The following is a 22,365-nucleotide window of genomic DNA, read 5'->3' on the forward strand; positions in this document are numbered from 1 at the left end:
CGTAAAATAAATGAGATATATTAGTTTCTTGTTCAGATTTTAACGCACACACACATAAGTATATATTCAATAGATAAGTCCTGGATTTTTTCAATATATTGATTGTTTCTTTTCCGAACAGTAAATCCAATAATAAAAAACAATTTGTTTTTTGAAGATGTTTAATACGACGTTTCGGAACTAGGTACGTTCCATCATCAGGTTTATTCTGTAATAATTTATATATCCATATCACTAATATTTTTTTGTTAAAAACACTCGATTTTTTTGGAAGATATTTGTAGATGTTACGACTACACAAGACTTAAACACACATTATCAGTGTGTTTAAGTCTTGTGTAGTCGTAACATCTACAAATATCTTCCAAAAAAATCGAGTGTTTTTAACAAAAAAATATTAGTGATATGGATATATAAATTATTACAGAATAAACCTGATGATGGAACGTACCTAGTTCCGAAACGTCGTATTAAACATCTTCAAAAAACAAATTGTTTTTTATTATTGGATTTACTGTTCGGAAAAGAAACAATCAATATAAGTATATATATATATATATATATATATATATATTATATGTATGTATGTGTGTGTATCTGCGTATTTGTGTATGATAGAAATCTTTTCGGCCTCGCTTTTTTCTAGACGAGGCCTGTCCAAAAATTTGCTCTTTTTGTTTATTTTTATGCCGGAGCAAAACAGACAGGAGCGGAGTGGTGTTTTAAACCACTACGCTACTGCCGGTTCGACTCCCAGCTTAAAGAGCGAAGAATTAGTTTAATTCTTTTTTTTTTAATAAGGACCCTTGAAAAAATCGCGTGTAACAAAATTGTGGCAGTACTATGCGGCGTGCGCTAGAAAGCATAATTGTGAAAACAAATGAGTTCCAACTTTTTAGCGATGATGTAGCGATTTTTGCGTATTATTTTGAATATCGTTGGCATAGTTGACTAAACACACGCGCGCGCGCACACACACACACACAAACACACACACACACACATATATATATATATATATATATATTGTGTTTTCAGCAAGTTTATCTTCACCAATTTACATATTGGTCGCGTGGTCATTTTCAGCTTTCCGGAAACACTTGTGGTACGACCACTTGTGGAATTGTAAAACATTCAACAAGCTACTTATACACGACACTAAAATTCCAAAACCTTCAAGATAAATTCTACTTTGTATAAGAAAGTCAATAAAATAGCAGATCAATTATTATTAATCAAATAATGACAAAACTGTTTAGGTTTAACATCAATAATAATAATAAATAGTAGTCTGACCGAAGGCAGGTCTTTGATGTGAGAGCACAGATCAATAATTCACTTTTTTTCTCATGTTTATTTTCTAGTACAATTTTATTACTAATATTCACCATTTTTATATCCTTCTATGCATTTCTCTTTCCGTACTTCTGCTTCCATACTTTCTGATCCTGAGGACTATCAGTTCCCTGTATTTTACCATCGACAACGTCATATAAAACTACATTTTTGCAGAATGGGTCCGATCTAGTTTCCTTTCCTTTTCGGGATCATGCTCAGTAGACTCCTTTCTTTGTCTTCTTTTAAAACTCTCCTGGTAGTTTCTTAGAGTCCATGTCTCTGATCCGTAAAGAGTTATTTCTCAGACATTGCACTCTTTAATTAATAATATATTTATGGAAATATATAAATAAGTAGAAATATATTTCTATGTTTTATAAAAATGTATTAAAAATATATCATTATCAAAACAAATACAAAATGTCATGACATGAATATTTGTTTCTATCCAATTCCAAGGTTCCTTAATTCCCACATATTTAATATTAATCAAGATTAAGAATATAAAAAGTAAGAAAATTGACATAAATTGAATTACAAAATTTTTGCTGCTAAGTTTAGGGACAGATTCTGTCGCACAACAGAAAAATGTTATTGCAAGGCCATATTACGCTCCAACTTTTATACATTATGCTACTGAATTATACTAAATACTGTCAAAATGTCATGTATTTGCTGTGCATTCAGGCGTTTTACACATAAACTCGTATGTTATGAAACTGGGTCAGAAATACCCTGTTATCTAAGATCGTCTTTTTGACATATGTACGGTTTTTAGGTTAGGTTTTCTATCTGATAACCTGAGAAATACGTCAGACTATACACCGACCACGTGGCTTTTGCCTTAGTTTGGAAAGTTTTTCATAACATGGCCTTGCCATAACATTTTTGTATTATGTGGCAGAATCGTTCTCTTAAGGTAAAATATAAAATTTCATTCTTGAGAGAGTTATTCTAAATCTATATGTAAATGTAAAAAAAAAATTATATAAAATCTATATACCTGAGTTGAATTGAAATCACCTACCAAAAACCACCTGTCATAATTTAAGATAGTTAAAGCTTTAATTGCTATTCTCAACACCCAGTACACCTAAATGAATACAAGTTAGTAACATATTTTATAAAATATATTAATAATATGTTATCTTCTTCAATTAAAAAATAAACAAGTTTTGATTGTTGTTGGTTATGTAACAAAATTTATAATAGCAGATTCGGTTTGTTAGTAAGTTTTACTACTATACTTGAAACTTAATTTATTTTTCATATAAATTAGTACATTGATAAAATTCAAAGTAGATCATCAACAAAAATATCAGTGTAAATTGTTTATTGATTAATAAACAAATAATTGGATGTATGAATAATTGAACGTAGTGATTAAATAAATTGAATAGCAAATAAATAGATAAATAAATAAACAAATAAATTAATATGCAGATAATTACATTAATGATTATACAAACAAATTGATTATGCAAATAGATCGAGTAATAGATAAATTAAAACAATAATAAATAATTAAAATGTATAAATAAGCAAATGAATGGCAAGAACTAACTGGTAGATGAAAGAAGAAATAGTAGATTCTAAATATAAATACTTTCTTAAATAAATTAAAAATAAAAATGTAAATAATTACAAAATTCAGTAAATAATAATATAAGTACTTAAATTTAAATGAAATAAAGAAATATGCTCTCGGTAGATTTTTTTCTATATAAAAGCACTATTAAAAATGACTGTAATGATAAAACACCACATACAAAATTTGCCTTTTATATATTATATTTTAATGGAATTTACTAAAATTACTATTACATCGATTGTCATAATTTATACAACTATTTTCTACAAATTACTTTTAAATTATACAACCTTTGTTATGCTTATATCAATTTACAAAATGACTTTGTAGTTGAAAATATTATTTTCATTATTTTTAATTTATGCTCGAGGAAAGCGCATATGTCGAGATTTTATTCGAATATGCATGCAGAGGTAATTTTACTTTAGATGGCAAAAAATAATAAAAAAATTACATAGAATATAGTTAGAGAAAAATAGGTATTATAAATTAAAATCTTGTGTGCTATAAATTCTCGGCTTTTCTTGTAAAAATCTTATACATGTTGTGCGAGCAGCAAATTGTACTGCTGTTTTTTTACTGATTCTGAAGTCGATGTAATAAATAATAAATATTAGAATTATGAAGTTTTATGATATATTGTTTGAGAAAATTTAATCTGCTTTACAAAGAAGCAACTAAATTAATATGTAAGTATAATTGTTTCATCGAACTCTTTTCGTTTCGACCTGGTCCAATATTTGACGTATTTTCGTAAATGGACGGTGAAGAACATATTTGTAAAATTTGTCATTTTCTTCTTTAGAATTTATAATTAGTTAAATTTTAATCAACTTTCATTAATATTTTTTTATTTATCTTTACATTTCAAAGCCTTTTGAACATTTTGGCATACCTAGGACTCAAAAAATGGATGTATGTGCGTATATGCGGATACAATTTTTTATCGACCATTTCGAGAGCACGGATCAACCGATTTGAATGATTCAAAAAACTTCGTGCTGATTAGTTTTTGATAATGGCAGCCGTTTCGAAGATTGGACAAAAAGTGCCAAAAATGTCAATTTAGTTTTTAAGAGAACAGAGCGTCCGATTTGAATGATTCAAAAAACATTTCACTTGTATTGACGAATTGAAAAATTGGTTGAATAAATTTATAGGAATACAGGTCTACTGAAAAAGTGAAAAAATTATACATACGTACATTAAATTGTACAAATTTTGTTTACATTTTTATTGAAAAAATAAATAAAAAAGAATTCAAATTTTTAAAAGATTTCTGGGAAGGTTTGGAGAAGTTGATACAATGCATCATTAGTTTATTTTTTAATCTTAGGGTTTAATTTTTTTTTTTCAAATTAAAATTTATTAGAAATAAGTATAAATGTTATAAAAATGAGAATAAGAGTATGAGTCATATGTGATAACCAAAGTTGAATGTTTTTATTTATCAACAAATGGAAAAGTGATTTTTTCACAAAATTTGTGTGCTTTTTGGATATTTAGGATTCAAAATCAGTTATTATAAAATTAAAACTTTTTTGAAAATTGGAAAATTGTGCATTTACTTTATCTATATGAAATTATTATTGATTTCACTCCTTATACTCATTTCAGGTACCTAATCTTTCAAAAATTATTCATATACTTTTTGAATTTTAAAATTATATAAAATTTCAAATACACTATATGAAAAATCAATCCATCAGAATACAATATAAAAGCTCCAGCAAATAAAAGTATGATAGGGTGTTGATAAAACCAAATAATTGCATTTATTTTAAATATGTATATGAATCTGCTTACATTAATTACATTCACGTAATTAAACTCAAAACTTTTAAATACATTTTCATATAATAATCTTATAATCCCTGTGACTAACCAGCGCAGAAAAATCTGAAAACTACTACATACGTTTTGGGTGTTGAAAAACTTTGAGCATGGAAGTTTCCCAGTTAATGTGTTTAATTCTTTACGTGTCTTGTAGAAAACTTTAATATCATATGAATTGTACAGCATATAATGTTCAAGTTTTTCCTGTTTTTTTTTTTTAAAACTAAATCGTTTGCTCTAATGACTCGAAGTGCTAAGTTGGAAGCTTACACCTAATTTGCATGTAATTTCGTAGAAGACTACGACTAGGTGACGTAAACTTATTGCTACGAGAAAAGTACTTTTACACAGGTGCAAGAAATAAATCTCGACACGTAGATGGTAATTAGTTGGCACTATTTACTTCGTTAATAAACGATAAGGGGTAATTTAATATTTATAGTTGTTATTATAATGGTTTTCTCAGGTATAATAATTTTATTAATTTGTTAAAGATTTTGAAGAGCACTGATATATTAAGAATTCTATCGAGCATTTCATAATTTTTATAAAGGCTTCATATAAATGTTATAGAGCTTTTATGCCAAGATAAAATATACTTTTCTTTATTACTATAATTATAATTATACAGGGTGTCCTAGAACTAAACGTCAAAACGAAATGGATGATAGTGTTGATCTTAACTGTCTTGAAAGAAGTTTAAAAAAAACATCTTTTAGAAAAAAACGTTTTTGTTTCTAAATATTTTTCATAACTATTAAGGTCAATACTATCCTGTTTCAGCTAGACGTTGAATTCTGGGACACCCAGCATCGCGTAAAGTATCGATAAAAATGAAAAACAATTGTAAACGTATACAAAATATTTTTATTATTATTTAATAATTTGTTTATTAAATTTTTTATCGAATATTAATTGAGCATTGCCACGTTCTATTATATTTTTATATTTCTTACAACATTTTTCGTACTTATTTATTCATTAACATTTGATGGAATATATTACTGAAGACTAATGTAAATTATACAATCGCAACAAAATATCAATTAATGTATGCAAAACGTAAATTTACATATGAAATGTGTATTTTAATATTATTTAATATATGGATGTCTTGTTTGAGATTTCTTGATAATTTTCTTGGTCGTATAATGAGCAATGATTAAGTACTATACGTGTTTATTCTTACATTTCATAATAAAAATTACGTATTTTTAAAAGTTATGTACGTATTTTCATATACACGTGTATATTACTTTGAATTTGATTAGATTTATGCCAAACAACCAAAATAAGATTTAAAATAGCAAGTACTATTTTAAGAAACAAAAAAAAATTATCGATGTTAAATGCATCTATATTATTAATCAGAATTATTGACAATAAGTGCAATGCTGTTGATATTGTACTACGTATAGTTTTTTTCATCCTTGTATAAATTACTGTACAATTTTTAATAAAAACTAGCTGTAAGTGGAATTCTGTCTTAAGGCAATTAAGGCATCGTGCCTTAAGGCAAATTGCTGGAACTTCCCGTACCAAAAATTATTATTTTTTTAAAAACGATTAACATTTTTGAAAAAAAATTACTTCGAAAAAATAAGATTTTTGACAAACAATTAGACAAAAAATTACTTTTTTAAAAAAAAAAAATTTTAATTTTTTTTTTAATTTTTTTTTTGAAAAAAATGTTTTCTTTATTTTGACATATTTTGAAAGATCTAAACTTTTTTTCAAAGCAATCGTACTGCATAAAGACGAAATATCAAACCGCGTAGGCGCCGCGTCGACGTCTAACGCGTAAACATTGGTACGGAACCCATAGGAATGTAAACCAAAATTATACTTATTGTTAAAATCTCTATAAAATATCTGATAATTTGATATGCATATGTCTAATGATCATTTTTGACCGCCAAATGGCATTTTTTTTTACTTTTTTCATTAGATCTCCGAAACCGCTAGACCTGCCTTCATGAAAATTTGATCGGTTCTTCACCTTGTCAATACAAGTAAAATGTTTTTTGAATTATTAAAATCGGACGCTCCGTTCTCTTAAAAACTGAGTTACCGTTTTCGCCACTTTTTGCCCCGTATCTTCGGAACGGCTAGACCTGCCTCCGCCAAAAACTAATCAGCACGCCTCCTTATCAATACGAATCGAATGTTTTTCGAATTATTCAAATCGGTTGATCGGTGTTCCCGAAATCGTCGACGAAAATTTGTATCCGCACATACATACACACACACACACACACATACATCCATTTTTTCTAAGGTATGCCAAAATATTCAGAAACCTTTGAAACGTCGAGAAATGCAAAAATTTTCATTTTCGATTTTTTTGCGATTACTATAACTTGCCCTACGGGAAGTTAAATATCACATTTAGTTTTCCTATCTCAAGTCGAATCTTGTAAATTGTCTGGAGCATTTCTGACAATCAAAGTTTTTTTTTCATTTTTTTTGCTAATTTTCATAAATTTATAAGTGGAAATTCTAGATTATTAGAGTTGAGATGCTATTTTAAACCACCTTTGAATTCTGGCATTTGGAAATTTTCTCCTTTGTTTCATATCAGCATATAAAAATAATAAAAATGACACGTCGAAATATTAAAAAAGCTTTTTGTATATTTTACGCAATATAATAATAATTTAGTAATGAAGAGAAATATCATTTGTTTAATATAAAAACATATCATTTTCTGATACTTGATGATATGTAATTTTATTAACAAGTACTAGCATAAATCCCATTGCTTTCACTTTCGGAACAACCGGGGCCAAAAAAAAATTAGGCAGAACATAGAAAAAAACAGGGCACAAGGTGAAATCCAGGATTGTTCCGAAAAATCCGGGACCAATGGTCATCTTATTTTTCGTCACATTTAGTCATATTTTACTGAGTAAAACTAATTTTGTATTATGTTCACAATTATCATAATTAAATACTGAGACAATGTTATGATCACGTATGCTACTTCAATGATCATTTGAGACAAAATCTCTATCAATATAGTGTCCTTACGATTTAGAAAAACTAAATATGAAATATAATATTTTTATTGTTATGTAATAAATTTTAAGTTCAAAATTGACAATCTCCTTAATTTTAAACCGAAGACCAAATAATGAAATCAATCTAACAAAGTTAATCTCTATATCGTTTATATCAAATGTAAAACAAAGTATCAATCTTATTAATTATCGTTAATAATCGCCTTTTCGAGCTCATTTTATACAATAATCTATTGTTGGTGGCGGTTGTATTGTGTTCGACAATTTTAATGAGTTTCTATCACGAAATATTTGAATTACAAGGCCCGAATTCGTCTGAAACATAGCAAATATCTGAGAGTTAAATGAATAACCGCACTATTTAATTAAAGGCTTAAAACGGCCGAATATAGAACAATCGGGTGAGAGAATAGTTTGTGGATCGTATAGATAGCGAAATATACATACATACTTATATATATACCTATATATATATTTCTTTGAGGGCATAACATCAAGTAAAAATTAAAGATTTTTAAAACATCTTTATTTTTCCATACTTCTGCTTCGCTCATTTACAACTTTTACAGAAATTAAACTTGCCTCGGATGAGGTACATCTCGTTTATTTAATTTCTAAAAAAAAATATAAAAAAGTAATCATGGACACTTAGTGCTTTATTCCAATTAATAATTATTTATAAGTTATGTGTGGTTAATATGTATAAGTATTAATCTAAGAATTTCAAGTAAGTAATGCTTTTTGTAACTTCACTTAACTTTTCAAAAAAATTTCCATGCTATTTCCATACGAAGTTTGATTGAATTGTGCACTATCTAAAAGTTAATATTAAGAGCTAAAACTTTCAGAGAATTGTTTTTTATCAATTTGGAACCATTTGAGCCCTTGGGAGCAAGGAAATTCGAAAATGTCTATATTAAGGACCACCTTAATATACATGTATATATCATGAGTTATTTAATGAACCAGAGTATGTTCAGAATGTTTAAAGTTGCAAGATTAATATCTAATAGATCTTCTCCAGTGCGTTTGATTTTCAAGTGAATGCGATAAGTTCTCTCAATTGGTATAAACTACACTGATGGTATCATCAAGTTCAGAATTAGTTCTAATATCGGCAATCTCAGGCCACTTCATTTGATTGAAATTGAGTTGAATATAAACGATATGACAACTACAGGACGAGACGCAGAAACTGCGAGACCTTCGACTACGATATCGACTTGAAATAACTAATTAATGCAATATCAGGTTGAATGTCTCTATCAGAAAATAGTTCACAATAAAATGCAATTATTTGTGCAATCGATAACATCAAAGTTTTATTAACTCGAGCGAAATGTTATAATAGAAATATTGTTGGGTGTAATTGAGCGTTGGGATGGGAGTACTTGATCATAGAGATGCCAGATTTGATTAGTACTGTTTATTTTATATCGAGAGTTCCATATAAATTTGCTTCATTATTGTTCTGATGTCTAGTTGTATTATTTTATTGCACGTCTTTTCTATAAATTACTATTGAGTTCAGCAAAATTTACATCACAAGTACTTCCTATAATGAAATATTTTCATAAAATGACAAATAACTTAAAAAATTATAAAGCAGTTTTTTGCAGTTATATATTATTCTATCTATGATATCTTGCAACCAAAAATTTATAGTAAATGATACAATCTAATACAGCAAAAAATTACAACAAATATTTCTTTCATTTATATATGTGGCGGTCTGTGGATCCATCATTCACCGCTAATACTATCCGTATTATCCAAAGGGTTAAAAGATTCAGAAGACATTCTAAAAATTATAAGTCATTTTTGAGTGTAATTTTTTTTTATTTAGTCTTCTAAAACAAAATAATCTGTACAGTTGTAAAAAATATATAGTCAAAGTAGACAATTCCTTTTAAATCAACTTCAGCTGGATAACCAGAGCGTTTTTCATCTTTGAGTGTGAAATCAATTTTTTTATTTATTTTTATCTAGTCTTTTAAAATAAAATAATCTGTTCTGTTGTAAAAAATATATTTTTAATACAAAACCAAAAATACAAAACCAAAAGTTCAAAAATGTGAGCATACCCACGAAAGAAAGATACATCATAGAAAGTATTTCATTCATATATAAAACTAAATCAGATCTATAACTTTTGGAATCAAATATATAACTCAATATATCATTTACAACTGTTGTTTTAGAAGACAAAATTTGTCACTTTTAAGAGTTTATTTTGGCATTTTTAAATATAAATATTGCTTATTTACCGCATTTTAACCGCATTTTAGGTATAATTTATAGTAATCTAAAAATATCGAATATAAAAATTTTAGCATAAATTTACGTGTTAAAAGATTATTAACATTTTGGCATACCTAAGAAAAAATGGATGTATGTGTGTGTACGTGTGTATGTGCGGATCCGCAATTTTGTCGATGTTTTTCAAAACTCGGATCAACGATTAGAATAATTCAAAAAACATTCGATTCGTTTTCATCAAGATGGTAAATGGTAAATATTTCGAAATTTTCAAAAATATCAAAATTTTCAAAAAAAAGTTGAATATCTTTAAACATTTTCAAAATCTCAATTAATTAAAAAAAATCGTTTTTTTTTTTTCAAAAATTCCAAAAAAGTGTCAAAATCTTGGAAAAAAATACTGGCGAAAAGTGTCAAAAATGGTAATTCAGTTTTTGAAAGAAGGGAGCGTCTGATTTCAATAATTAAAAAAAAAAAATTACTTGATAAAGTAACTGATTAAATTTTTGGAAAGGCAGGTCCAGCGGTTTCGGAGATCGAGTGAAAAAAATTGTGTAAAAAGGTGTAAAAAAATATACATTTGGCGGTCAAAAATGAGTCATTAGATATATGGACGTCAAATTATCAGATATTTTATGGAGATTTTAATAATAGGTATCAATTTTGTTCACATTTCTATAGGTTCCGTAACGTTGTTTGTCCGTTAGTCGGCGACGCGGCGCATACGCGCTTCTAAATTTTGTTTCTATGCAGCTAAAGCAGTGCGATTGCTTACAATTAGAAAAAGTTCAAAATTTCCAGAATATTTCAAAATAAAAAAAATCCAAAAGTTTTGTATCCAAAAATAATTTTTTTTTTAATATAAAATTCCTCAAAAATCTAATTTTTTCAAAGTTTAAAAAAAAAAATTAATCTTTTTCAAAAAAAATAATTTTTGGTACGGGAAGTTCTAGCAATTTTCCTTAAGGCGCAATGTCATACACCACCAGTTTATAATTTGTTCTGTTCATCCTGCGAATTACTCGAAACGAGTAATGTCGTCTGTTGAAGAAACGTTTAGTAGTATATTTTTATTTACATATATAATTTAATATTTTAAAATGTCACCGTGAAATATCTCCAGATCCTATTTTACGTATACGAGCAGCCTAAACACAGATGATTTAGCAGAAAGCTCGCAAAATCATAACCGTAACGTTGACATTCCTTCACGGGGAACGCTAACCCGATGATTTCACACCAAATAATTTTTGTTCGTGGAGTAATCTCTTAAAAGCTTTAAGCTCCTCTCACGTTTAATACGAAATGTGCATTTTGATATATTAGACTTTCTGATGTATTTTTTAGACATAATAGCTTTACGACCAGATGTGTATCATCATCTAGTGCTCATATGATGGAATGTAGTTCAAATTAATTTTTATTTCTGCGCATTTTAGATAAATTATATAGCAAAACTAGTGGGGCGCATGGCATCGTGCCTTAAAGCAAATTGCTGGAACTTCCCGTACCGTAATCAGACATTCGAGGAATGAAAATAATCAAAAATTGTTTTGAATAATTTCAAATAGATTATTTATTACATACTGTAAACTTATAAGTGCATTTCATGAACAACTTATGAGTACATTTACAAAAGTCCTTTTTTTAAATTAGATTTTTTTGATAATTTAGAAATTTTTTCAAAATTTTGAAACCTTTTTAGAAGTTTGATTTTTTTGGAATTAAAAAAAAGGTTTTTCTAAATATTTTGAGAATTTGGAAATTTTTGAAAATATTCTACTTTTTTTTTTAAATTTTCTTAAGAAATCATTTTTTCTAATTTTTCAAAATTTAGTTTTTATTTGAAATTGATGAAAAATTTCGAAAATTTGAATTTTTTGAAACTTTGAATTTCTTTGAAAATTTTAATTCATTTTTTAAAAAAATTTAAAATTACTAAATTTTCTGTAGATGCATTTCTTGCACACCGTCTAATCAAGCAAAATGTTTTTCGAATTAACCAAATCGGATGATCCGTTCTTTCAAAAACTGCATAACCGTTTTTACACCCATTGCACTCCATACCTTCAAAACGGCAAAATTGCCTTTTGCAAAAACGTCTCGCGATCGAGTACGAACCGAATGATTTTTCAATTTTATAAATCGGTTATTCCATACTGTCGAAAATGTCGATGACATTTGTTTGAACCATATAAATAAACTTCAAAATTAAAAATCTTGTTACGGAACCCAAAAAAAAAAATTACACAAAATGTATACACAATATTAAAATCTCAATAAATTATTTGATAATTTGATGTACATATTAAAGTCCAATAAACATTTTTGACCGCCAAATGACACTTTTTTAATGAAATTACTTTTATTGAGAGTTCATAACCGCTGCACCTGCCTTCTCAAAAATTTTACCAGTTCATGACGTCAATATAAGTAAAATGTTTTTTGAATTAATAAAATCGGACGCTTCGTTCTCCTAAAAACTGAGTTATCGTTTTGGGCACTTTTTGCCCCATATCTTAGGAACGGCTAGACCTGCCTTCGCCAAAAACTAATAGCTCAGCTGCTTATCAATACGAATCGAATGTTTTTTGAATTATTCAAATCGGATGATCGGTGTTCCCGAAATCGTCGACGAAAATTTGTATCCGCAGACACACACACACACATACATACATCAATTTTCTCTAAGGTATGACAAAATATTCAGAAACCTTTGAAACGTAAAGATATATAAAAAAAATTATTTTCGATTTTTTTGCGATTACTATAACTTGCCCTACGAGAAGTTAATAATACTACATATTCATAGCACTATATCATATGAATTAATCTTGATAAATTTAAAATTAATAAATATATTAGTAATAAAGATTATTAAAAGCTTTCAAATTTGCCTTCAGACACGATACTATGCACTTATGTACTATATTATCTCTTATTTTACGTGTATTTAGATTACTTATTAACAAGTCGGTCAATTATTTCCTATAAATTTCTTAAATATTTTGATTAACTCAATAATAAATCTAGGCTCCTTTATTATTCGCAAACAAATTATTTATCATATTAACGGTATGTAGGAGTAAGTCTTAATTTGAAATAGGTCCACGACCTCATCTTTGTTGGTTGACAAGTTAAGCTGAATATTAGATGATTGATAAGCGGCTCAAGTATGATTAAGTAAGACATAGTGTGTTTTGCAATCAAATATCCCCGATACATTCTATCCTTGCCAAATTAATATCCAAACCACAGTATTATTATGCAGGATTAATTCGTAATAACTTTGGAGATGTTGATCGTTTTGTAATAACGGATTTGCATTACTTAGTTAAAGGATTGGTTAAGATTAATTTATAATTATAGAGTGCTATGAAAAAGTGATCATAGGTGTTACTATATAGTTGATAGTTTTTACGTGCTCTACTTTTATAATTAAAGATGAGAACATATTTTGTTAAACAAGATAATTTTAAAGCTGGTTTGATAAAAATATGAACATTTGTTACCAAATGAATTTTAAGGACTTAGAAGTAATGGAATTATTATGGAATTATTAAGTTAGAGTAAGATAATGTAATCGTTCAAAAATCGAAATTGAAAAATATTGCATTTCTTCACGTTTTGAAGGTTTCTGAACATTTTCGCATACCTCAGAAAAAATTAATGTGTGTGTGTATGTATGTATGTATGCATGTATGTATGTATGTATGGATACAATTTTTTGTCCACGTTTTCGAGCGCACGGATTAACCGATTTGAATGATACAAAAAACATTCGATTCATATTGATAGGGAGGTGTGCTGATTAGTTTTTGACAAAAATCATTCAACTTCCACTAATGAAGAACTGATTTTTGCAAAAGCAGGTCGAAAATCAGATATTTCTGACTGCTTGGATCAAGCGACATGAATGGGTATCAAAAACTTTCAAGAAATTTCAGAATTGTCAATAATTAACAAAAATCGAAAACATTCAGTTCTTAAAAAAATCTAAGTGTAAAAGATCAGCATTTTGAAAAAAGCAATTTAAAAAAATCAATATTTAAATTTTTCAAATGTTTTCAAAATTGTCACAAATGTTAAAAAAAATTCAACATTCTATAAAAAAAACAATTTCATTTCTGTGCTTTTAAAAATTGTAATTTGTGATACGGAAAATTGCAGCAATTTGCCTTAGGGCATCATGTGCCATGCACCACTGGTAATTCAAATCGGTTGATTCGTGTTTACGAAATCGTCAACGAAAATTTGTATCCGCACAAACACACACACACACACACGACATCCATTTTTTAAGGTATGCCAAAATGTTCAGAAACCTTTGAAACGTGAAGATATGCAACAATTCTCATTTTAGATTTTTTTTGCAATTAGTATAACTTTCCCTACGGGAAGTTAATAAATAAGAATTTTTAACAAAAAGATGAATCCATCCTAATACAGTCAACTCTCGGTTAACGCGGCAACAATTCAGACTAATTCGCAGTGCGTTCTATGGAAACTTATATAGTGCAGTATGGGAACCGCGCTATGAGAGACTCAGAGTTAGTACGAATGGCACCATTTTTATCGTGCTGTATGGAGACCAAGAAATACAACTTGAAGTCGGAGTTGTACGGACAAAATGGCATGTACGACATAGAAACCTTATTCAACAATTGACGCGACGCAGTAGTCAGTTTAAACGAGTTCTTAGACAGCTATTATATAATCACGTATGTCTAAAAGATAAAAGTTGACATAGTTGACAAAACTTACATTATTGCTTGACACCAAGTTCCTAGAATCACTCATAGGTTGCGCAAGGAAATTATGGGCTGTTGAACAAAAACTGTATAATAGGAAGTCCGTGTAGTCGCAAGGATGTCGGATTTATACCCCCGTGTTGTATGGGAACCGTGTACCCAGAATGCCGTGTTAACGGAGGGTTGACTGTATATGACCTACAAATCTGCAAACAGTAAATTTTGAACATGTTATAACTGGATTTCATTAAAATCATTCAAACATTTTGAGTAATTAATTTTTGTCTCTTATTTTTCAGGACGGCGTCGATGCATTAATTCGAACCCAAAGTCGAGCTTTAGAGTCGCAGCTTTTCAATAAAGTAAACGAGATCCAGGAAGCACTTTCCGCCAAGGCATTCGATCTCCGCTCCAAGCAATTACACCTGGCAGCTATAAATGCACAGGTTAGTACTACCACTCGACATATATTCCCTTGTATTTCGCATACATACATTTCCAGAAATTAACATTAGCCACGTGATGACTCTTGACATTAATATTCAATTAGCAAACATTATTGAATCTGTCGGTCCCCATAGAGGGGAGTCTGGTTTACTTTGGAAACTTTGCAGAATGTTTTTCATTGTTTTTCTTGTGAAAACTTATTTTATAATTAGAGCTGAAGAATAATAATTTGTAAACAAAATGGTATTGATTTTACATTTTTGCTCTCATATTTTGATATTTAAATAATTTTTACGTTGTGACGTTAGTACGTTAATTAAATACATTACAATACATAGTAGTAAAGAGCTAGGGGCTTGTTATAACAGTTTCTTATTTACAAATGCTGATTATATTTTTATAAAAGAAAGCTAGATAGTTGCTTTAACTAGTTCTCTACCAAATAAAGTAAAAATAATTCCAAAACTATTGTTCATTATCTCACAAATAATCATTTTCTAGAAAATGTGCGGTGCTACAATTTACCCCGTGCTTGGGGCTAATTGTAACATTTACCAGGGCAAGTAGTAACGACAATAATACCTTTGATAATTTATTCTCTACTAATTTTTATTTTTAAATTCACATGTTTCTAAGTAATTTTTCTCATACATTAACGTAAACTATAAATAAAACAAATTAAATATATAGTATCGCATGTAACACAATTTATATGTACCACATCTTACAAACTATTCTATTATTCTATAACTATACTATTCTTCATTACATTCTATCGTTTTCACTTGAATCTGTATACAATTTTTATATGTTACAACTAGCCCCAAGGTTTTGTTTCAGCTGACCCCAGGTGTGATTTTTTTACATTAATCAAGATAACTATTTAAACAATTTACCAATCACAGAAATTGATCATTGAAAATTTGAAACAAAATAAGATATATAAAATTTAAAATTAATCGATAATAGTGACGCACACCGAAATTTAATGACAGAGTTTTGTATTACCTGTCAAAAATGACGCACCTGCACAATTCTCTTTACTAAATTTGCCTGCGGAAGAGTAGCTATGATAATATTATGCAGGACAGTATACATGTCCAATAGAGTCAAAAAAATGATTTATTAACGTTCAAGATGTTACTACTTACCCCTGTCACAACTTACCCCTGTCACAACTTACCCCTGTTACAACTTACCCCTGTTACAATAAGCCCCTTGTTTGCCATACAAATCGTGAATTAGATTCTCTTTCAATTCAAATATGTTTAAATAATTGACGGTGCAAGATATTTTGATATGGACTTGCCGTTAATTATAATATTGGAAATAACATCTTTTCAAGTTTCTTGATAATTGATTGAGTGCACAATAAGAAATAACAATTATATTGTAATTAATGCATGAATGCAAGTGTATAATTATAATTCATTGTATTTCTTCTTGAGTGCACCATGGTGCTTTATAATTTATATATATATATATATATATATATATATATATATGTGTGTGTGTGTGTGTATGTCACATATAAATACATTTTTAAAATTACTTTTATTACGTAAAATATTCAGAAATACATCATCATTCGTAGAAGACTTAATTTTAAAAAATGGTTAGAAGTCTACATTTTGTATTATATTTTGGGCTTCACAGCAGACTATTGTCTTTTATATTTTATTAATTTTAATCTCTAACTAAAAATTCTTAGTTAAACCTAACGAAAAAATCTTTCCAGAAGGTTTGTTCAAGTATTATAATGCTGATTTATCAAAATTTACTGCACTCCAAACTAAACTTCTCTATTTCTCATCATGTATAATCCATCAGACAACAGAATTTACCAGAACTTCTTAGATGCCCAACGTACTATTAAATTGTTTATTAAATTATAGCAGTGATGCACAACATATTATCTTTGATCGTCGAGGGGTCAACCGTCTCTCAAGTATTCCATGCAAAACAAAATGTTCTAATTAATCATTTTATATTTTAATCTTGCGTCAAAATAAATTTATTATGGAATAATTACAGAAAGGCAAGAGTACATATATACATATATTTATATATATATATATGTATATATATATATATATATATAAAATATATATATATATATATATATATATATATATATAAAGTGCATGCCTCCCTTGATTTGTATTTAATTTACAAGAGCAATTGTGTTTCGCTGTACAATTATATAAAAAATAAGAATTTTAATTGGAATACATTGTACCCTACATGGAAAAAACCTTTATTTTAATTGATTATGTACCACTCAAATATTATAAGCCATGTTTTTAATACCTTTGTATAATTAATTATTGCTACCAACCAAAAACAATATATAGCTCTGAGCAAAATATTTGAATTAATGCTTTTCCATTATTCCATTGGGAACGTTCTATATATTTTCATATTTTATGCCATAATATGTCGTGATTAATTATAGCAAATACTATATCAAACTTTTGTACATATTCAATTATAACATAATAAAAATATTTTATAGCACATCTTGAAATCAAAATCAGAAATAGTTGGTATTGATATTTTGCCTTGATGCAAGTTACATGAACTTCCCGATATGTGTAAATAATCGACTTAATAAATAAAAAAAAAAATGTATGAGTGATTAAAAGTATTCCGAGTGGATTTATCACACACAATTGAAAACAAACGAAGAAGTTAACTCGCAGTATTTTTTACAAGCTAATTTTCAAAAATCAATAATTCAAATCGTCTAATTTTAATTTTAACAAACGTCAAAAAAACTACTCATTTTCTCCAACTTTGAATTTTTAAAATTAATCTACTTGTCGTAAGGCCGTAATATTTCAGTAAGTTCTATAAGACCGTGATATATATCGCCAAAAAAGTTCCATAAAAAATCGGCTTAAATTTTTTTTCAACAGGTAAGGTAAGGTAAGGTTTCAACGGCTCGGTAGATTTTCACCTAATCAGTATCATTCCTAAAATAATATCTTCGAACAGTTTTTGTTTTTTTCGGTAGATTCGGTAGTATGAGCTTAAATGTGGATAAAAAGTTCAACATTTTTTTGCAAATTACAAAGAAACGGCTCGGCAGATTGTCGCACAAAACTGACAAACGATAATCCTCATCGAGAAATTTTTGAAATCTGTTTTTGAGAAAACGTCGATTTACGGCAAAAAATCTTTTCGTATAAACACACACACATACTTTTTCCAAATGTGGTCTCATTCGATTTAGAATGACTTGAAACGTCGAGAAAACATAAAATTAGCGAATCAGTTTTTTTATGAAAACAAACTTACTTCTTCGGGATGTTAAAATGAAAAAAATATTTGGGCTGCAGCTGACTTGTACAATAATGTCACTCCATCGAAAAACAGATAGCGACTTACAATTAAATTTAAACTATTATACCTTGGACAAATTAGATGAAACTATTTTTTTTAATTCTTAAATATTATATTAATAAAATTAAATTAAAATTTGAATTTAATATTTTAGATCCAAATAAACCTGTAACATTTTTTCAAAAGCGTGGCAGATCCAAATGTATACATAAATTTTCCTAAGATTTTCTGAAATAATAAGAATGTATTAAAATGGTAGATATGTAAAAAATATTTTTCTTGCGATTTTAAGTCGATACCATCACACCCCACAAAAACTCAGATACAATAAATTATAATTTCAATATTCGCCTCCAGTTTTGAATGGATCAATTTGAAAATGCTTTTGGTCTATTTTGTTTAATTCTAAAGCCCAGTTCAGGGGCTCGTGCATAATGACTCTATTTCCATTCAGTAACAATTGTCCTCGGGTATCGTTTGGTACACAACACGATGGCAAAAGACAACAATCTAATTGATTTCCCTTGAGGACTTACTCTACGTACTAGGGCTGTCAAGGGCTGTCGAATTTAAGGAGCGCTGCCAGCATTAGGAGAGTACTGGGTTTAAAGCTAATTTTTGAAATTAAATATTTTTTTACAATATTGATTTTAAAACAAAATATATTAGATCTCATAAAAAACACTTCTCAATGTACTATAATATTTTTTAAACAAAGTATATACATATAGTCTTAAAAGAACTCTGTTCTCAAAGTATCCAGCTTTTATAAAAGTGTTTATATAAAAACATTCTGTTTTGAAAGTGTACAAATAAATTTGACATTTCATGTAATTTTATCTTAGAAGTACTAAAGCTTTTAATTTTTCTTTCTGAAAAATTAAATTAACTATTTATTAAATCAATACACGTACTTGAAAAATTATTACATTTGTATATATTTAACAATTTCCCGTAGGGTAAGTTATAGTAATGGCAAAAAATCTAAAACGAATTTTTTGTATATTTTTACGCTTCAACGGTTTCTGAACATTTTGGCAAACCTTAGTAAAATTAATGTATGTGTGTGTGCGGATACAAATTTTCGTCAACGATTTTTGAAACACGAATCAACCGATTTGCATAATTCAAAACACATTCTATTTCTATTGATAAGGAGATTAGTTTTTGGCAAAGGCAGGTCCAACCGTTTTGAAGATACAGGGAAAAAGTGACAAAAATGGCAATTCAGTTTCTGAGAGAGCGGTTTGAATGATCAAAAAAACATTCGGTTCGTACTAGCCTCGAGACGTTTTTGCGAAAGGCACGTCTAGCCATTCTGGAAGTATGGAGTGCAAATGGTGTAAAAATGAACATGCAGTTTTTGAGAAAACAAATCATCTGATTAGAATGATTCGAAAAATATTTTGCTTGTGTAGACAGTGTGAAAATTGCTTTTACAAAAAATTTCGTACTTTTCAAAATTGAAAAAAAAAATCAAAAGTTCAAAATTCATTAAAAAAATCCTTATTTTGAAAATTTTCAAAAAATATCAACGAATGGATTTTTTTACAAAAATTTCAAAATATATCAAAATTTTCCATAATATATATATATATATATATATATATATATCAAAATTTTCAAAAAAAAAATCGAATGTTTTAAAAAATTTCCAAATTCTCAAATGAAAAAACTATTTTTTTTTTAAATTGCAGAAAATTTCGAACGTTTAAAAATTCTCCAAACTTTGAAAAATAATCAATACTAAATCTAATTTTTCGAAAAAATCTAATTTTTGAAACATTTCACAATTTTCAAAAAAAATAAAATTTAAAAAAAATGAACAATTTTTTTTATAAACGTATACATTAGTTTTTCGTAAAATATACTTGTCGCCCAATTTAATAAGCGTTTTTAAATTTACAGTATGTAAACATAATAAATAATTCATTCGAAAGTATTTGAAACAATTATTGATTATTTTCATTCTTTGAATGTTTAATTACGGTACGTAAAGTTCCAGAAATTTGCCTTATGGCACGATGCCATGCATCACTAGTTTTTTTATATTTATTTTTTTAATACAATATTTATCACAACTGTTAAATAATTTAACATCTAGTAATAATAATGAACAATAACATAAATTTAAATAAATAAGAGTATAAAGGATAGAGTTTACATTAAAATGATATCCGTAGTATAATGATTTAATATAAAACAAAAGCAAATAATAATAAAAATAAAATCAATAAACAAAATAAATAAAATTTTTGAATAATGAAATAATACTAGAAAAACAATAGAGTGGAATAAAAACAATAGGCGTTTTAAATAGAATCTGAAGCAGAGTTTCGAACAGTTTGGGTCTAAAATTGAAAATGTATAGATAAGAATAAGTATAAAGTAACATGGGCAAGAATCATTTATAAGTCAATTAACTTGAATTGTGATTTTTTACTATTAATTCCACTTCGACAGCCCTAGTGCGTACCTTTCCACCTGTATCTCAACACCGAGTTGACAATGCAAGTAGGAAAAATTTAAATTATGCAAAACCCATGTGCTAAATATTGTTAGAACTTGTTCCGGTATATGAATTTATTATTAGCTCTCTTGATTTGTGTACGTAGAGGTTAGTACATTAGTTCCATTTAATATCCTGATGGGACTCGTAAAACTCGGGAGCCACGATAAAGTTATAGAGAAGGCTATAAATTTAATAATGATTTATTTATTCGTTATTTACTCGATGACTGACGAGTGATTAAATAGTTGTAAATGTCGTACAATATATGAAAAGATTTCAAGCTGATTTTACGAGTATGTAATGTTTACATTAAGTTATTTATGCGTGTCATTAAGTCCTGTCGCATATGCAAATAAAAATTGTCTTCTATTTATATTAATCTTAACATATATATATATATATATATATATATATATATATATACTAGATGACCCGACATTCGTTGTCCTGTATTTCATGCCTACATTTTTTTAATATCCTATACTAACATTTACCGTTTACCTAAAAATAATATTTATTGTATTTTAAATTACTCTTGACACCGAAATGCACATACATCAATATGAGCGATTTTAAATGTAGAACTGCTTAAAATAAGATCTAATCATTTGATGAGTTTCAATTTCCATACTTTATTGGAAATTAAAGTTTTTTAAACGGTATAACAAATTCAGAAAAAATTAATATATAGTATCCGCTGTAAAAGTACAATATTACCTTGGATTATTTCATTCAAAGTAATTACTCTAATAATGTCTACTATAATTTTTATAATCTCAAATCATATTTTAACTAGTTTTCAGTAATTATAATATGTGCACACACATAGTTCATGATTTGTCTTCGGAAAAATCGAAAATAAAATTTGAGGCATATTATTGCTTTTGAGAGGGAAATATGTACAATACAAATTTATGGCAGAGCTGTAAATTTTTCCACAGAGATTTTGAATTCTCACTCTATTAGCTAAGCATCCTACAACATAATTCAAAAATTAATGTTAAGATTTTTCTTGTAAGTCAAAGCTAAATAAATTAATGAAAAGCTTGGTAATAATAAAGAAAAACCTTGAATATCTAATGTGCCAACTCAATTCAAATTAAATTGTTTTCAGATTAGGCTGGCATTTGCAATAAGTATTCAAATGTCCTAAAAATCTTCATATGAAGCATGTGTTGCAGTGGGTAATCTAACCAATAAATTTGTGTCATTTGCCTCTTCTACTTATGTGCAATATACTTTTACATTTACAATCAGTTAGTTATT

The 22,365-nt window shown here is 27.9% G+C and overlaps 1 protein-coding gene across 1 annotated transcript in view; it reads left to right on the forward strand.

The window, feature by feature from the left end:
* LOC113376188 overlaps positions 1-22,365 on the forward strand; it is a 332,376-nt gene that overhangs the window by 226,001 nt on the left and 84,010 nt on the right. Inside the window, exon 10 of the mRNA XM_026616105.1 lies at positions 15,095-15,241. Coding sequence (XP_026471890.1) covers positions 15,095-15,241 — 147 coding nt within the window. The remainder of the gene's footprint in view (positions 1-15,094; positions 15,242-22,365) is intronic.

Source organism: Ctenocephalides felis, unplaced genomic scaffold (assembly GCF_003426905.1).
Source record: "Ctenocephalides felis isolate EL2017-DRISC unplaced genomic scaffold, ASM342690v1 CF-g0.4_SCAFFOLD_01886, whole genome shotgun sequence".
Lineage (NCBI taxonomy): Eukaryota > Metazoa > Arthropoda > Insecta > Siphonaptera > Pulicidae > Ctenocephalides > Ctenocephalides felis.